This window comes from Cetorhinus maximus, chromosome 12 (genome assembly GCF_964194155.1).
Source record: "Cetorhinus maximus chromosome 12, sCetMax3.hap1.1, whole genome shotgun sequence".
Classification (NCBI taxonomy): Eukaryota; Metazoa; Chordata; class Chondrichthyes; order Lamniformes; family Cetorhinidae; genus Cetorhinus; species Cetorhinus maximus.
The window spans coordinates 121,468,714-121,487,286 of NC_135890.1; the positions used below are offsets into that span (position 1 = coordinate 121,468,714).

The following is an 18,573-nucleotide window of genomic DNA, read 5'->3' on the forward strand; positions in this document are numbered from 1 at the left end:
TGCTTGGTAGTACAGAACTTGAGTATTGCTGAGAAAAGAGACATGTTGAAGCTTTTTGTCTTGCACTCATCAGGACACTTGGCAAGAATATCAATATAAGGGGTGTTATGGCACAGCCGATGGTAAATGCTGAGTTGATCAAATCCCAAAGGGAAACTCGAAACAACTGCCACAACTTGTTTTGCAATTTGTAAAAATTTCAAGATGCATGCCTTGAATTCAGTAGTAATAAGACCACCAAGTCTTATAGGTTTTTACAAAACTAGATTAAACATTTATTAATAAGAGAAATGATTTTAAATACATATATAGATCTACAAATTACTACTATGATAACTTCTAAATCCTCTACTTAATCTGACTCCCAGTTGCACTTTCGATAAGGCAACAGTAAGACACGTAGATTTTAAAAGACCCAGGTAGGGTGACACACGATACTCTGAACCAGTTAAATTCAAAGTGAGTTTTCTTAACTTCAGTTCTTTGAAAACAGTAGCTTGAGGCGTAGATACTGAAAGCTTTTCACACTTTTTAGATCTTAAAAATGCCTACCCTTACACACAGCCTTCACTCCTTTATACATATTTTCCCCTTTGAATGCAAATAACCATTGTTTCACTATGTCTTTGGACTTTATCTTTCTGGTAATAAAAAATATCTCATAGCACTAAGTTTTACCAGTAACCTTTGGGAAAAGTAAACACACTGGGCAGAATTTTACATTCGGCGTGCGGGCACGTGGCAGACGCGCCGGAACATAAAATGACGTGCGATGATGTCGGGAGTGTGTCCCGACGTCATTGTGAACTCGCGCGATATTTCGTTCGGCGGGCGTGCGCCGGAGTTGGCAGCGTGCCCGATGATAATTAAAAGGCCTATTAAGGCTATTAACCAGGTAATTGAGTTGAATTTTACGCTGCCCGTCCAACCTCACGTCGGCGGGCAGGCGAAAAGACCAAGTGGCCTTTATGTTCTTCAAGAAACCTCATCCACGAGTGGGGTGAGGTTTCCTAAAGCTAATACTAATTAAATAAAAACCTCCTTTTGAAAATAAAAACATGTCCCATCTCATGTGACACAGCTCCGTGCCTCAGGGAGATTGAAGTGCTCGTTCGCGCGCATGCACAGGTTGCGCTCGCTACCACTCGCGATCCACAAAATCGCGGTGTGGAGCCGATCGTGGGCAGCAGTCGGCTCTGTGACCGCCCCCGCCCCCGCCCGATGACTGGAAAATCCTGGCCACTGTTCCTAAACTTCACCTGGCTAGGTGACACATTTCACCCCTCCTTTCAAAACAATCTAATAAATGTCCTTTTACACCTCACATTCTAAACTTCCCCCATGTTTACATCAAAGCCTTCAGACTAGCTGCCTTTAATCCAATGAGTCTCACACACACACACACACACACACACACACACACACACACACACATACACACACACGATACCACTATTTTACAATAAATTCCAATAACATTATGAGAATTATTATATCTTGCTGACAAGGGGAAAACAACAATTTACACTGTATGTGAAGAGAGTGCTGATTAGTTGGCAAGTGGCATTGCCATGGAGAATGCATCACTGGTGTTGACTGACAGTTAACTGCCAAGCATTGTTTGAAATTTAAACCAGGCAGGGACATGCCCTGACCAATCAGGGTCAAGCTTAGATGTGTCTCTTTCCTCAGCAATTGTAAAACACCCCCAAACGTGCATACCCCAGGGATGTAATCAGACCCACTGATCCACATGAGGAGACGTGTGTCCAAATGCACAGACCAAAGATTGACTTGAAGCAATTTGGACCAAGGATTGACACTTGAACACTGGGAATGCTCGTCCATTCCAGTCACAATCAGCCAATACCATGATCTCAAAGCTCTCTTCAAAAGGCATGGGGAGTGGAGCAGCTAAACTGGTTCCAACTGTTTTATTTAATTCTGGGTTTTTTGTACAATTCAAAGACAAAAAAAAAGTTACAGCACTCACGGAAATAAAAACTGAAAAGAAAATGTTTCCAGCATTTTTAACATTGCAGAATAACAAAATACACTTTGAACAGTTCCAACCTGAATATATATGTCGAGAGTGGAGGGCCAAGCTCCTGTGGAATCTGTCAAACAAAAACTACACATCAACAGTAAAGAAATAACCAAGAAATGGTTGTCTTGGAAACAGTTGGTGCTTTGAGTACAGTAAATCACTCCAGTTTGCTTGTTTCTCACTGACTTCAAAGCAATAAATACTAACTGATAACATTTATCTTACACAGTTCAGGGTTAAGTCAAAACCACTTGTAGCGAGTTTGGTGGCACTGATATCTTTGCTATATATATATATTCTTGTGTACACACAGTGGCTAATTTTCAAGTATTTATGCAAGATAGAGAGGGGGGCGGGGGGGGGGGGGAAGAAATCATTGGTTGACAACCTGTAAATCATAAGTAGCCTCGAGACAACCTGTAAATCATAAGTAGCCTCGAGACAACCTGTAAATCATAAGTAGCCTCGAGACAACCTGTAAATCATAAGTAGCCTCGAGACAACCTGTAAATCATAAGTAGCCTCGAGTTTCCAAACGCTGGTACATTCAAGTGACAATCTGCGACAGTGTGGAATCACAGGCACTCAGCCAGGTACACACCGTGCTGCACACCTTTCCATTCAAATTCTTTGACCGTCCCCAACCTGGTTTGCCTCAGTTGCCGATGAAAAACAAAGCAAAGTACTCATGCACGCGCACTCATGCACACGCACGCATCACAGACGTGCACACTCAACTATATCACCACAAGGGAACAGAATAAAAAAAAAGTCCACAAGAAACAATCTACAGGTGCGATTGTCTGTTGCCACTGCTTGTGTGTGTGAAATGCTACTTGGAAATCGCTCCCACGCAGACTTTGACTGAGAAATGAATAGGGCCCACACACACACACACACTCTCACCCCATACTGTACCAGCTGCATGCCGAGATTATCAGATAGTGCAACACAAAAACAACTAATGGATGGCAGGTGGGGGTAGGCGCTAGGGAGGCAGGGCTGAGTGTATCTTAGCTTTAGATTCCATCCATCTGTGATAACATTACTTGGGCCATCAAGCAGTTCAAGTTTTTAACCAACGCTAATATAAAGTGCACCTCTACTTACAGGCTAGTGTGTGGGGGTTGTTTTTGTGTGTGTGTTTGTGTGTGTGTGTGTGTGTGTGTGTGTGTGTGTGCGTGTGTGTTTAACACTTCAGAAAAAAAGTGAGGAAAGTGCTTCAAGGCAGCATTCAATGAAAAACAAAAAAAAAATACCAAAAAGCTTCGTTGCTCTAAAAATGTCTCACTGACTTTCTTCAGGTGCCAGGGCAAGTCTTTAAACCTCTTCCTTAATGGATCAACTGAGATTTTCTGCTTGCTTTTTTAATCAGGCAACAGTGTCCCAGCTGAATATTCTTCCTTTAAACCCAAATACAATGTCAGAGAGGATTCCCGCTAAACCTTCTCCTGGTCAGTCAAGCGTCTCGTGGAGAACCGATGAAGACCCCTCTGAGTGACTTTTGTTAGAAGAAATCTACATAGCAGACCAGAAACATCTGTAATTGCTGCAGTGGTTTTGCAGGGGAGGGACATTTTCACTGAAATGTCCCCAACGAGTCACTCATTTCGCAGGTTGATATGCACAATAAAAGCCCAGCTTGTGTCCAATGGCAACTGGGACGGTTGCAATAGGGTATCCAGGCATCCGCAAGGCCCAAGACCTGGGAAGGTGTTCCAGTGTGTCGCGTCACGCGCACAGTCCTGGTTGCAACGCGGACAGTCTGCGTTCGATGCTCTGCTTACCTAGAAACAAGACAGGAAATGACACCTCTGTTAGTCGCAGGAGGAGTGACAGTCAATGGACAGTAAGTTGGTACATTGACTGTTGATGCCGACTGGCTGGTATTAATGACACCTTGTTACACGGGGACCCCAACACCAACCTGCATTTGATATTCTACCATTGTTGTGACATGGAAATTCTGAAATATCTTTTGCCCCAGGAAACGTGAACAAAAAAAAAAATAGGGATTGTTGGACATAAAAAGACCAAGGGCTGCATCTTCTGGTCGGCAAGACCCCCGGCAGAGCCCGCTCACTGACGCGTAAAATGATGTGGGGGTGAGGTCGGGCGTGTGTCCTGACACCATCGCGCGTCATTTAGATTTTCAGAACGGTCAACAGCCACTTAAGGCCTTTAAAAAAGTAATTAAGCCAATTAGTGGACCTGCCCGTCCAACCTTAAGGTTGGACGGGCAGGCGAAGAGCCCAGGCGGCCTTCAGAACAGACATGAAACCTCATCCATGGGTGGGATGAGGTTTCACGAGGGATTTAAAATGTTTATAAAATGTTGAAATAAAAGAAATTGACATGTCCCAGTTCATGTCACGGTGTCACATGAGGGGACATGTCAGGAATTTTTTTTTTAAAGCTTCCAAAAATTTTTAAAACTTCCAGCGATCTCCCTGAGGCTGCACTTAGCCTCAGGGAGATGAGTGCGCTCTATTGTGCGCATGTCACACTCCCGGCTCAGGGAATCTACACCCCCCACCGCCCGCACAGGGAGCGCACAGCACTTCCAAGTGGATGTCACGCTGGGCGGGCCTTAATTGGCCCGCCCACGTAAAATGGCGGTGTGCCCCCAACTGGGGGCGCCAATTGGGAACCCACCCCCCACCTCCGTGCCTGCTCCCGCACATCACCCCCCCCATCCCCACTGATGCTGGGAAAATGTTGCCCCAAGGTTCCTTTCATTCACCTTTTCCTATCCTGGTACTCACATGACCCAATAATAATGGAATTATCGATTAATCACAATGATCGATCTCTATCAATAAGTCTACAATAGAACCAGACACGAGGTGAGGAGAACCCCAGAGTAGGAAGTGTAACTTTATCAGTCTATTTGTTCCCTACGCTGTAATTCGAGTTGGGGGGAGGGGTGGTTCAATCCCACTGACCACAGACACCCAGCGGTATCTCACTCCAATGCCCTTTAACCTGCAAGAGCAAGCGTTGGCGAGCTGCTTGATAGTGGAGGGTGTTATAGCCTATCTCGACACTGCTGATCACACACACACAACAGGAATCACTGGACAGCACCCAGACCAAGGACTGAAGCAGAATGAAAGAAGAACTTGCATTTCTATAGTACATTTCACAACCCCAGGACATCCCAGAGGGCTTTATAGTAAATGGGGTGTTTTTGAAGTGTAGTCACTGTTGTAATGAAGGAACAACTACAACCAATTTGTGCACAGCAAGATCCCACAAGCAGCAATGTGATAATGACCAGATAATCTGATTTAATGATCCTGGTTGAGGGATGAATTTTTGCCAGGACACTGGGAGAGTTTGGTCCACTCTTTTTGCCACAGGATTTATGCCCACCTGAAAGGGCAGACATGACCTCAGTTTAGTGTCAAAACCAAAAGATGGCATCTCTGACGGTGCTGCACTCCCTCAGTACTGATCCTCCGACAGTGAGGCACACTCTCAGTACTGACCCTCCGACAGTGTGGCACTCCCTCAGTACTGACCCTCTGACAGTGCGGCACTCCCTCAGTACTGACCCCAAGACAGTGCGGCACTCCCTCAGTACTGACCCTCCGATACTGCGGGACTCCCTCAGTATTGACCCTCCGACAGTGCAGCACTCCCTCAGTACTGACCCTCCGACAGTGTGGCACTGCCTCAGTACTGACCCTCCGACATTGCAGCATTTTCTCAGTACTGACCCTCTGACAATGCAACGCTCCCTCAGTACTGACCCTCTGACAGTCCGGCATTCCCTCAATACTGACCCTCCGACAGTGTGGCATTCCCTCAGTACTGACCCTCCAACAGTGCAGCACTCCCTCAGTACTGACCCTCTGACAGTGCAGCACTCCCTCAGTACTGACCCTCTGACAGTGTGGCACTCCCTCAGTACTGACCCTCCGACAGTGCAGCACTCCCTCAGTACTGACCCTCTGACAGTATAGCACTCCCTCAGTACTGATCCTCCGACAGTGCAGCACTCCCTCAGTACTGATCCTCCGACAGTGCAGCGCTCCCTCAGTACTGACCCTCTGAAGTGCAGCACTGGTTTATTTACTTTACAGCAGCATTACCTTTGAGGTGATGTGCTAAGAGATCTATAAGATAATGAAGCAGCTGGATAGCCTGCCCATTGAGAGATCCTGTAACAGACTGGGAAGGAGCAGGTGACATGTGAAACTATGTACAAGGGGGAATATCAATCCAGTGAGTGAACCAGCTGAACTCTTTCTCCCCATCAAATCTGTACGTTTCTCAGCACATTTATAAGCAGGAGGCTCAGAGATACGAAGCCTGAATGTTTGGATAATGAAACTGTCACTGATTGCAGTTAAAATGCCTCTGATAAAGCCAGCTCAAAAACACTAAATCAATGCAGATAAAATAATCCCATTTGAAAAGTTATGTCCTGCAGAGCCATGTTTGGCTATGGCTTTCAAAATTACCCTGGAGCTTGTTAAGTAGTAGAAAGAGCGTGTACACTGAGTACGACCGGCTAAATAAAAGTTTCTTACACTTGCTGATGTTGTCCACATCTTCCTGCTCAGTGATTATCTGTGAGAGACCCTCCATTAACAGCAGCGCCTTGTGGTACCGTTGAATACAATCCTCTCCCTGCTGAAACATCTCATCCAGTGCTGTGGACTGCACCTAAAATCAGACAAAAACACGGTGATCATTCTCCATTCTGTACTGTCATTTGACAGATGAACAGGTGAGGGCTCATGATCTTTAAACAAGTGGCCCTTTAACCTGTTTTGAGACCAAAAAAGTGAGAGAAACATCTGGCAAAATTCTTCTGCTCTCCCTCACAAAGGTTTGGAACGAGAGAGAATTTCAGCACCAGGAACATGCCATTCAGCCCATCAAATCCATACAGATATCCTTCCCCACAAGACTCCCTGTCTATGCTCACTCCACATTCCCTTTAATATTCCTCTTTCTCCAGCAACATTTTTTTATGCACACTAGCTTGTAGAGATTTGTGTGTATGGACATCTAAACCTCTCTGCTCTTCCACAGCTCCCACCATTAAGGAAATATTTCAATCTATCTTTCAGGGGTTCAAGGTTCAACCTCTAACTTCCCAGAGTTCATCCCCAGCTGCCACTCACCTAATCTGCCCTTATCTCTTTGTAACCTGTTACTTCCATCCTCGCCATTTCCTATTTCTCTTAATGCAGTGTCCAACATGGGGATAGAGTAGGAAAGTGGAATTGAGATAGAGGGCCCAGCCATGAATGGTGCAGCAGTCATGAGGGGTCGAATGGCCTACTCCTATTGTTCTTATATGTAAATCTCTATTCCTCCCTCCAAGTGCAACACTTATTTGGACTGTAACAAGCTGGGGCACCAGTATAGATACCTGGGTGCATCACTCATCCCATCCCACCAATCAGAGTTAGCTCCTTTTATCCCAATGCTCTGTCTCCTCCCTCTCAAACCAATCATCAATTCATCTCACAAGATGACTTCCAGCTGCCGGCACTTTCACATCTGCCAACACAGCTTCTGGAAGCCCTTATAGACAATACCGGTAGGCACATCCTTATCCACTCTGCTAGTGACGCTCTCGATATTCAACCAGGTTAGACAAACATGACACACCCTTGACAAACCCATCCTGACACAACCGATTAATTCAGAAAAGTCCACATGCTCAGTCACCCTGACCCTAATGGCCAAATCTAGTAGCTCCCTCACAACCAACAGCATACGATACCTCTGGATTTTCCCGCCTTCTGTCTTCCTACTAAACTAATGGAGTCATTTTATTATCAAACAGCACAATCCCTGAACCAAGGGAGCTTTGAGAAATTATGACAAAGACGGCTGAAATTTTCCCGCTTATTCCTTTGATACTCCTGTGGCAGAGACGATCACATCCTGGAAACTCGTCTATCACACGTCTCGTTACTTTCTCCGTTACCATTTTGCACTTACTTTAAAGCCATTAAGATCCCCCTCCCCTTTGTATCATTGATATTTTAGCCTCTTTCTCTATTGTGAAAAGGGATATAAAGTATTCAATTGACAAACCTGCCATTTGCTTATTGTCAGTTACAATTCCATCTGCATCTGTCTTTGACTGGTCCACATTCCCCTTTAACCTCTCTTAATATATTTATAAAAACTTCTACAGTCATTTTAATACCTCTGGAAGTTTATTTTCCAATTTCCTTCGTGCACCGCACTCATCTCCAGGCTGAGTGAGTGAGAGGTTAGGGGCAGGAAGAGGGGCACAGGGGCCAGCGGGAAAGGCGGGGTTAACCACTCCCGCTTCCTACAGCAATCGGCCCACTCTTCCTGTACCTCGTCCTGCTCCTTCTGCCTCTCTGCCAACTCCAGCCTTCCCTCAACACCTCCCTCCTCCTCCTTCCTGTCCACCAGTTGGTGAAAGGTCTCCAAGGCATCCCTCGGTTTAGAAGGAGCTCTGAAGAAGTGGGAACTGTTGTTACTGATGAGTAGCAGGCGCAGGTACTTTTACCATTTGCACGGTATGACTGTAGATGAGTTTCTCGGCAGTGATGCTGTTTATCCTGTCCATGAGCCGCTGCTTATCCACAAAGAAACGCTGTAGCCTGACAGTCAGACAGCGGCAGTGAGACACGCAGGACTTGTAGTGTTCATTCAGCTTCTTCACCACTGCAGAGACACAAAGCAGCAACTTCCTTATTTATAGTTCAAGTTTCATTTTATCCTAGGACTGTCTGTCTATTATTAAGATAATATCCCATTCTCTTAGATGACAATAATGAAAGGTAAGACTTGCATTTATGGAGAACCCATCATGGCTTCTCAAAGTGTTTTATAGCCAATGAGATACTTCTGAAGTGTGGTCACTGTTGAACAATGGATTTTCACACAGCAAGCTGCCACAAACAGCAATGAGATAAATGACCAAATCACTTACTTTAATGATGCTGGTTGAGGGATATATATTGGCTTTGAAGACCGGGTTCCTCTTCTAATAGTGTCTATGGGAGATTTTATATCCACCCCTTCGTTTAATGTATTCATCGAAAGATGGCCCCTCCGAAAGTGCTGTGCTCCTTCATAGACACTGGAGTGTCACCCTGGATATTCTGCTCAAGACTCCAGGGCGGAAGCTGAACCCACAACCTTCAGATTTAAGGGTGATAGACTGTGCGCTACACACCGAGAGAGAGCATGCGCCCTACACACCGAGAGAGCATGCGCCCTACACACCGAAAGAGGGTGCGCGCTACCCACCGAGAGACCATGTGCCCTACCCACTGAGAGAGCGCGTACGCGCTTCCCACCGAGAGAGTGCGCACTACCCACCGAGAGAGTATGCACGCTCCCCACCGAGAGTGCGCGCGTTACCCGCCGAGAGAGAGTGTGTGCTACCCACCAAGTGTGCACTACCCACTGAGTGTGCGCGTTACCCACCGAGAGTGTGCGCGCTACCCACTGAGTGTGCGCGTTACCCACCGAGAGAGTGTGCGCGCTACCCACCGAGAGTGCGCGCGTTACCCGCCGAGAGAGAGTGTGCACTACCCACTGAGTGTGCGCGTTACCCACCGAGAGTGTGCGCGCTACCCACCGAGAGTGTGCGCGCTACCCACTGAGTGTGCGCGTTACCCACCGAGAGAGAGTGTGTGCTACCCACCGAGTGTGCACTACCCACTGAGTGTGCGCGTTACCCACCGAGAGAGAGTGTGTGCTACCCACCGAGTGTGCACTACCCACTGAGTGTGCGCGTTACCCACCGAGAGAGAGTGTGTGCTACCCACCGAGTGTGCACTACCCACTGAGTGTGCGCGTTACCCACCGAGAGAGAGTGTGCGCTACCCACCGAGTGTGCACTACCCACTGAGTGTGCGCGTTACCCACCGAGAGTGCGCGCGTTACCCACCGAGAGTGCGCGCGTTACCCACCGAGAGTGTGCGCGCTACCCACCGAGAGTGTGCGCGCTACCCACCGAGAGTGTGCGCGCTACCCACCGAGAGTGTGCGCGTTACCCACCGAGAGTGTGCGCGTTACCCACCGAGAGTGCGCTACCCACCGAGAGTGCGCGCATTACCCACCGAGAGTGCGCGCGTTACCCACCGAGAGTGTGCGCGTTACCCACCGAGAGAGTGTGTGCTACCCACCGAGAGTGTGCGCGTTACCCACCGAGAGTGCGCTACCCACCGAGAGTGCGCGCATTACCCACCGAGAGTGCGCGCGTTACCCACCGAGAGTGTGCGCGTTACCCACCGAGAGTGTGCGCGTTACCCACCGAGAGAGTGTGTGCTACCCACCGAGAGTGTGCGCGCTACCCACCGAGAGTGTGCGCGTTACCCACCGAGAGTGCGCGCGTTACCCACCGAGAGAGTGTGTGCTACCCACCGAGAGTGTGCGCGCTACCCACCGAGAGTGTGCGCGCTACCCACCGAGAGTGTGCGCGTTACCCACCGAGAGTGTGCGCGTTACCCACCGAGAGTGTGCGCGTTACCCACCGAGAGTGTGCGCGTTACCCACCGAGAGTGTGCGTTACCCACCGAGAGTGTGCGTTACCCACCGAGAGTGTGCGCGTTACCCACCGAGAGTGTGCGCTACCCACCGAGAGTGTGCGCGTTACCCACCGAGAGTGTGCGCGTTACCCACCGAGAGTGCGCGTTACCCACCGAGAGAGAGTGTGCGCTACCCACTGAGTGTGCGCGTTACCCACCGAGAGAGAGTGTGCGCTACCCACCGAGTGCGCGCGCTACCCACCGAGTGTGCACTACCCACTGAGTGTGCGCGTTACCCACCGAGAGTGCGCGCGTTACCCACCGAGAGTGCGCGCGTTACCCACCGAGAGTGTGCGCGCTACCCACCGAGAGTGTGCGCGCTACCCACCGAGAGTGTGCGCGTTACCCACCGAGAGAGTGTGTGCTACCCACCGAGAGTGTGCGCGTTACCCACCGAGAGTGTGCGCGCTACCCACCGAGAGTGTGCGCGTTACCCACCGAGAGTGTGCGCGCTACCCACCGAGAGTGTGCGCGTTACCCACCGAGAGTGTGCGCGTTACCCACCGAGAGAGTGTGTGCTACCCACCGAGAGGGTGCGCGTTACCCACCGAGAGAGTGTGTGCTACCCACCGAGAGTGCGCTACCCACCGAGAGTGCGCGCATTACCCACCGAGAGTGTGCGCGTTACCCACCGAGAGTGTGCGCGTTACCCACCGAGAGTGCGCTACCCACCGAGAGTGCGCGCATTACCCACCGAGAGTGTGCGCGCTACCCACCGAGAGTGCGCGCGTTACCCACCGAGAGTGTGCGCGCTACCCACCGAGAGAGTGTGTGCTACCCACCGAGAGTGTGCGCGTTACCCACCGAGAGTGTGCGCTACCCACCGAGAGTGTGCGCGTTACCCACCGAGAGTGTGCGCGTTACCCACCGAGAGTGTGCGCGTTACCCACCGAGAGTGTGCGCGTTACCCACCGAGAGTGCGCGCGTTACCCACCGAGAGTGTGCGCGTTACCCACCGAGAGTGCGCGCGTTACCCACCGAGAGTGTGCGCGCTACCCACCGAGAGTGCGCGCTACCCACCGAGAGTGTGCGCGTTACCCACCGAGAGTGCGCGCTACCCACCGAGAGTGCGCGCTACCCACCGAGAGTGTGCGCTACCCACCGAGAGTGTGCGCGTTACCCACCGAGAGTGCGCGTTACCCACCGAGAGTGCGCGCGTTACCCACCGAGAGTGTGCGCGCTACCCACCGAGAGTGCGCGCTACCCACCGAGAGTGTGCGCGTTACCCACCGAGAGTGCGCGCGTTACCCACCGAGAGTGTGCGCGTTACCCACCGAGAGTGCGCGCGTTACCCACCGAGAGTGTGCGCGTTACCCACCGAGAGTGCGCGCTACCCACCGAGAGTGCGCGCTACCCACCGAGAGTGTGCGCGCTACCCACCGAGAGTGTGCGCGTTACCCACCGAGAGTGTGCGCGTTACCCACCGAGAGTGCGCGCGTTACCCACCGAGAGTGCGCTACCCACCGAGAGTGCGCGCATTACCCAACGAGAGTGTGCGCTACCCACTGAGAGAGCGTGCACGCTTCCCACTGAGCCAAAACTGACACTTCAAAAGTAACTTCCATAATTATGAAGCAACTGGGAATATCCTGAGTTCCTGAAAGGTGCTCTACAAATGCAAGTCTTTTCTTTGTAAGTGAGAGACCATGACGTGTGCAAATTTCTTGGTGAATAGAAAGGAAAGGAAGGCAGTCAAAATCCTGGAACTCGCTTCCTAACAGCACTGTGGGTGTACCTACACCACATGGACTGCAGCGGCTCAAGAAGGCAGCTCACCACCACCTTCTCAAGGGGCAATTAAGGATGGGCAATAAACACTGGCCCAGCCAGCGAAGCCCACATCCTTAAAATGAATTTTTAACAATTTGGAACGTATATTGGTGCAGAGAAGGTTAAAAGGAGATTTGATTGACATGTTCAATATTATGAAGGGCCTTGACGGAGTAAATAGGGAGAATCTGTTTCCACCGGTAGGAGGGTTGGACACAGGTTTAAGGTAATTGGCAATGAACCAGAGAGGAGATGAGCAGACTTTTGTTTTACACGGCCAGTTGTTGAGATCTAGCATGTGCTGTCCAAAAGGGCAGTGGTTCAGATTGAATAATAACTTTCTAAAAGAGAATTGGATAAATACTTTGATGGAAAAAAATCTGCAGGGCTGTGGAGAAAGGGCGGGTAGAGTGGGTCTAATTGGATAGCTCTTTCAGGCATGATGGACGAAGTTTGTTCAATATTGCAGGTGATTCCAGCACCACAGAATCATCTAGCCTTTGGTGAGCTGCTGCTGTGTTACCTGGGCAGATCCAAGCTGAGGCCGCGTACACCTGATTCTTGGGCGCATTCAAGGAGAAGGGTGGCTGAGGTGGTTTCCTATTGCTTTCCTCGTGGTGTTGACCATCGGAAAGCTTTCTCTGAGGTGCACTGCGCCCCCCCACCCCCCCCGGGGACATAGAATAACAGAGTGACTACAGAGGGTGGCCATTCAGCCCATCGTGTCAGTGCCAGCTCTCTGCAAGAGCAACTGACAAAGTGTCACTGCCTTACCTTTACCCGCAGTGCTGCACGTTTTCTTTGAAAGCCACAACTGAATCTGCCTCCACCCCCCACCCCCACCTCCCTCTCAGCAGCGCATTCTACATCCTAACCACATACTGCATTGTGTAGCCACACGTGGGAGCCAAGTGCGGCTGTAATCTCCAGATGGGGCATTAGTGGGCAACTCGATGGAATTCAGCCCAGGTTTTAAAGTCTTGCAGTTTTCTCTTATTTTTACACAGCATACATACTTTGAGTTGATAGTATTTGTCGTGAAAAAGAACATCTCATGGAAATTTAGAGGGGGTTGGAGGAGTTGGTCAGACCTTCACAGAATGGCAGCTGGGAGGTGCAAAGTCAAGGCAACAAAACACCAGCACTATAGGGAAGGTGTAGTTGCAGCGTGACTGTTTACATATGCAATCTCCTTTAAAAAATGTGGACACGGGAATTTGTGACAGACTGTGATCAGACAGAGTGCACAGTATGTTATTCTGCTGCTAAAATGTCATTGTGTCTCTTTTTAAGACTGCAAAGTCAAATTGTTCTTCTAATTAATTGAGGTCAACTAGAGTCCAATTGCATTTTAGGCTGTAGGACAGAATCAGGAAATAGTTGGCTATTTTTTTGTTCGTTTGTTCAATATTGCAGGTATTCTGACTCCAGCACCATCGAATCATACAGCACTGAAGGAGGTCATTCATCCATCATACCTGTGCCAGCTCTTTGAAAGAGCTATCCAATTAGACCCACTCTACCCGCCCTTTCTCCACAGCCCTGCAGATTTTTTCCATCAAAGTATTTATCCAATTCTCTTTTAGAAAGTTATTATTCAATCTGAACCACTGCCCTTTTGGACAGCACATGCTAGATCTCAACAACTGGCCGTGTAAAACAAAAGTCTGCTCATCTCCTCTCTGGTTCATTGCCAATTACCTTAAACCTGTGTCCAACCCTCCTACCTGTGGAAACAGATTCTCCCTATTTACTCTGTCAAGGCCCTTCATAATATTGAACATGTCAATAAAATCTCCTTTTAATCTTCTCTGCATCAATATACATTCCAAATTTTTAAAAATTCATTTACGGGACTTCAGCAGTACCTTCCAAATCTGTGATTGCAAACCACCTAGAAGGACAAGGGCAGCAGATGCATGGGAACACCACCGCCTGCAAGTTCCCCTCTAAGCCACTCGCCACCCTGACTTGGAAATATATCACCGTTCCTTCACTGTCGCTGGGTCAAAATCCTGGAACTCCCTCCCTAACAGCACTGTGGGTGTACCTACACCACATGGACTGCAGCGGCTCAAGAAGGCAGCTCACCACCACCTTCTCAAGGGGCAATTAGGGATGGGTAATAAGTGCTGGCCTTGCGAATGGTGCCCACATCCCGGGAGCGAATGTTTAAAAAAAGCAGGGAGATTCCATTTGGTGCTTTGCTCATTTGTTGATGTGCATTGAAAGTGATTGGGAACAGGGTTTGTGACAGGGGTATATGTAACTTGTCACAAATGCTTTCACTCCACACAGGCTCTTCATATTCATACTGCACACAGCGTTGTGACAAATATCGGAATGTTCAGCAGCTCACAAATCACAATCACAGGTGAAGGTGGCATCTTGGCATCAGACCAGAGACCCTTTGTTAAAAGCAAAAGCTACTCAACTGAATGAGAAGCAGGAGTCAGTTTTGTGGTCAGTTCTACAAAGGAGTTGTCACTAAATAACTCTGCCTGATGACTGGGCCATGTCGCTTGTCCATTGACGATGTGTTCTAGTAACTGGTGGCAATGCTTTACTGAGGAGCTGAGATCTGTATGGATTTTGTGACAAGCCTTCTACAGAAAAGCAGAGATCAAACCCCACCTGTCTCAGACTATCTTCAAAAACAAAACATAACAAGGCAACTGGGGGAAGAGTTGGGTGGGGGAACCAATTGGAAAGCTCTTTCAAAGAGCCAGTACAGGAATGATGAGCCGAATGGCCTGCTTTTGTGCTGTCTGATTTCATTACTCACTGATTCTTGGCCAGACATGGTGAGACCATATGGTTAGACAATGGCTGGGTGTCCAATTTCAATGCTGACTAAATGTATTCCGTAAAAGCAAAAAACCGGGGAATGCTGGAAATCCAAAACAAAAACAAAAATACCTGGAAAAACTCAGCAGGTCTGGCAGCATCTGCGGAGAGGAACACAGTTAACGTTTCGAGTCCGAATGACCTTTCAACAGGACTAAGTAAAAATAGAAGAGAGGTGAAATATAAGCTGGTTTAAGTTGGGGGGGGGGGGACGAGAAGAGTTGCTCTCTTGCCCACATGTCTGTCCTTGGCTTGCTGCAATGTTCCAGTGAAGCTCAACGCAAACTGGAGGAACAGCACCTCATCTTCCGACTAGGCACTTTACAGCCTTCCGGACTGAATATTGAGTTCAACAATTTTAGATCATGAACTCCCTCCTCCATCCCCACCCCCTTTCCGTTTCTTCCCCCTCCCTTTTGTTTTTTCCAATAATTTATATAGATTTTTCTTTTCCCACCTATTTCCATTACTTTTAAAAGTATTTCCATCCATTGTTTTATCTCTACCTTTTAGCCTTTTCTGATTCCTTCACCCCACCCCACCCCACCCCCACTAGGGCTATCTGTACCTTGCTCGTCCTTTCTACCCTTAATTAGCTCATTCCTTTAGATAATATCACCACCGTCAACATCTCTTTGTCCTTTTGTCTGTGACATTTTGGTTATCTCCACCTATCACTGGCCCTCTATCCAGCTCTTCTGGTCCCACCCTCCCCCCCCTACTTAAACCAGCTTATATTTCACCTCTCTTCTATTTTTACTTAGTTCTGTTGAAGGGTCATTTGGACTCGAAACGTTAACTGTGTCCCTCTCCGCAGATGCTGTCAGACCTGCTGAGTTTTTCCAGGTATTTTTGTTTTTGAAATGTATTCTGTACCCTTTCCCACACCAGCATTATCCAAAATAGCAGCAAGTGTATTATTGGAAATACCAAGGCAGTTTTGTCATTCTGAGCTCCACTTGAACCAAACACATTTCAGAACACTTGACAGGCTTTGTACATGAGTAATAGGATTAAACACAGGCAACATCAGCTAACCTTGTTTGACAGTCGATGATGGGCACAGTTTTCCTGCCTTGATCTGGTTCTTGCTCATGTGCAAGGTCGATGACAGAAGCTCTGCAACCTTCATGTAGAGAACCAGCTGCTCTGCGTAGCTGCAATAACAAAAAAACTGGAACATTATAGTCAGGAAAAGATAGCGCACGCGTCTGTGTGAGAGTCCGGGTGTGTGTGTGTGTGTGTATCGGTGCGAGTGTGTGTCTGTGAGAGTGGGAGGGATTTTCTGGCCCTGCCCATGGTGTGACCCACCGGACCAGATGCAGCTGGTCAGTCAAAACGGTCCATTGAATTTCAGCGGGACCGTGAAATCCCAGACTGTGTGTGTCTGTGTTGAGAGATCATGTGTGCGCGAGTGTGTGCGAGTGAGAGAGAGAGAGAGAGAGTCAGTGTGTGTGCGTGTGTACGCACATGTGTCTGTGTAAAACTTTGTGCGTCTTTGTGTGTTTGTGATGGATTTCACATGAGGTGTTAAACTGAGGCCCCTGGCAATGTAGCAAGGGGAAGGGCTACATTGAATCAGAAAGGATGGGAGACAGAAAATTCACGGGTGACTCTGAAAGACAGAGGAAGCAAAGGTTAGAAGGTTTACAGCACAGGAATTTGGCAGTATTAAAACGTATATAATTAAATGCAAGGACAAAGCCAATCGGCAGAGGGCACAAATAGACACATGGCAGCACGATACCATCACTATAACAGAAACGTGGCTGAAAGAGAGGCAAAAGTAGCAGCTCAACATCCCTGAATATAGAGTTTTCAGGCAGGATTGAGAGGGGGATAAAAAGTTGGGGGTGTAGCGCTGTTGGTTAAAGAATCAATTGCAGCTGTGAGGAGGGATGTAAACTAAATGAAGCATCAAATGAGGCCTTTTGGGTTGAGCTCAGAAATAAAGAAGTGGCAGCCATACTGCTAGGAGTGTGCTATAGACCCCCAAACAGTGGAAGGGGGTGAGAAGAGCAAATATGTTGACCGATTTCTGAGTGTAAAAACAAATGGACAGTAATCGTTGGGGACGTCAACTACCCTAATATCAACTGGGATAGGAACAATGTGATGGGCACAGAGGGTACAAAATTCTTGAACTGTATTCAGGTGAACATTTTTAGCCAGCGCGTAACAAACCCCGGAGAGGGAGTGCAATTCTAGATTTAGTCTTAGGGGAATGAACTGGCGGGATGAGGATTCATGTCCGTTTTTAACAAGTTTATTAAAGTTTCACTCATATTTATTAACATGTCCCATCTCGTGTGACAGTGTCACACGAGGGGGACATGTTAATAATGTTTTTCTTTCTCTATTTTTAAAGTTTTTTAAAACTTTCAGCGCTCTCCCCGAGACAGCACTTAGTCTCCGGGAGCAGTGCGCTCTTCCGTGTGCATACGCAACAGAGCGCACTCTGACAGTTGGGGAATCCCTCCCGACCCCGCACAGGAAGTGCATAGCGCTTCCCGTCGGGCAGCCCGCTGGGTGAGCCTTAATTGGCCCGCCCACTCAAAATGGCGGCGGGCCCCGTTTTGGCGGCGGCGATCGGTTGCCCGCCCACTGCCGAGCTGGTGGGGCCCGCCCGCCCATCGAGGGCTAAATTCTGGCCCATAATACAGTTAGACTCAGCATAATTATGGAAAAGGACAAAGATAGAACAGGAGTAAAAGTTCTAAATTGGGGGAAGACAAATTTAACGAAGCTGGGAGGTGACATGGTGACTGGGTCCAGCTACTTGAAGGGATATCAGTGACAGGCCAGTGGGAGGCATTGAAAGGCGAGATTCTATGGGCACAGTGTAGATATGTCCCCACAAAGATTAAGGGTGGTACTGCCAAATCCAGAGCCCCCTGGTTATCCAGAAGCATACAGGGTAAGATAAAGCAGAAAAAGAAAGCTTACGACAGTCACAATTAGCTTAATACTGTAGAAAGCCTATAGGAGCATAGAAAGTATAGGGTGAAGTAAAAATGGAAATTAGGAAAGCAAAGAAAGGATATGGAAAAATATTGGCAGATAAAATCAAGGGAAACCCAAAGATGTTTTACTGGTGCATTAAGAGCAAGAGAATAACTATGGAAAGGGTAGTGCCTATCAGAGATGTACACGGTAACTTGTGCGTTGATGCAGATGATGTGGGCAGGATTCTCAATGAATACTTTGTCTCTGTCTTCACTAAGGAGAGGGATGATGCAGACATTCTAGTTAAAGAGGGGAGTGTGAAATATTAGATACAATAAGCATAGTGAGAGAGGAAGTACTGGAGGGACTGACATCCTTGAAGGTGGATAAATCACCAGGGCCGGATGGATTGTATCCCAG

General features: G+C 48.3%; 1 protein-coding gene across 4 annotated transcripts in view; it reads right to left on the reverse strand.

Annotated features, from left to right (window-relative positions):
- Positions 1 to 3,086: 3,086 nt before the first annotated feature.
- Positions 3,087 to 18,573, reverse strand: part of ulk1b (unc-51 like autophagy activating kinase 1) — a 104,491-nt gene continuing 89,004 nt past the window's right edge. For all 4 annotated transcript variants that reach the window (XM_078554532.1, XM_078554531.1, XM_078554530.1 and 1 more), the window contains exons 25-28: positions 16,246 to 16,364; positions 8,559 to 8,716; positions 6,586 to 6,721; positions 3,087 to 3,834 (exon numbers count right to left, since the gene is read on the reverse strand). In XM_078554532.1, the coding sequence (XP_078410658.1) occupies positions 3,779 to 3,834; positions 6,586 to 6,721; positions 8,559 to 8,716; positions 16,246 to 16,364 (469 nt within the window). In that variant the 3' untranslated portion in view covers positions 3,087 to 3,778. The remainder of the gene's footprint in view (positions 3,835 to 6,585; positions 6,722 to 8,558; positions 8,717 to 16,245; positions 16,365 to 18,573) is intronic.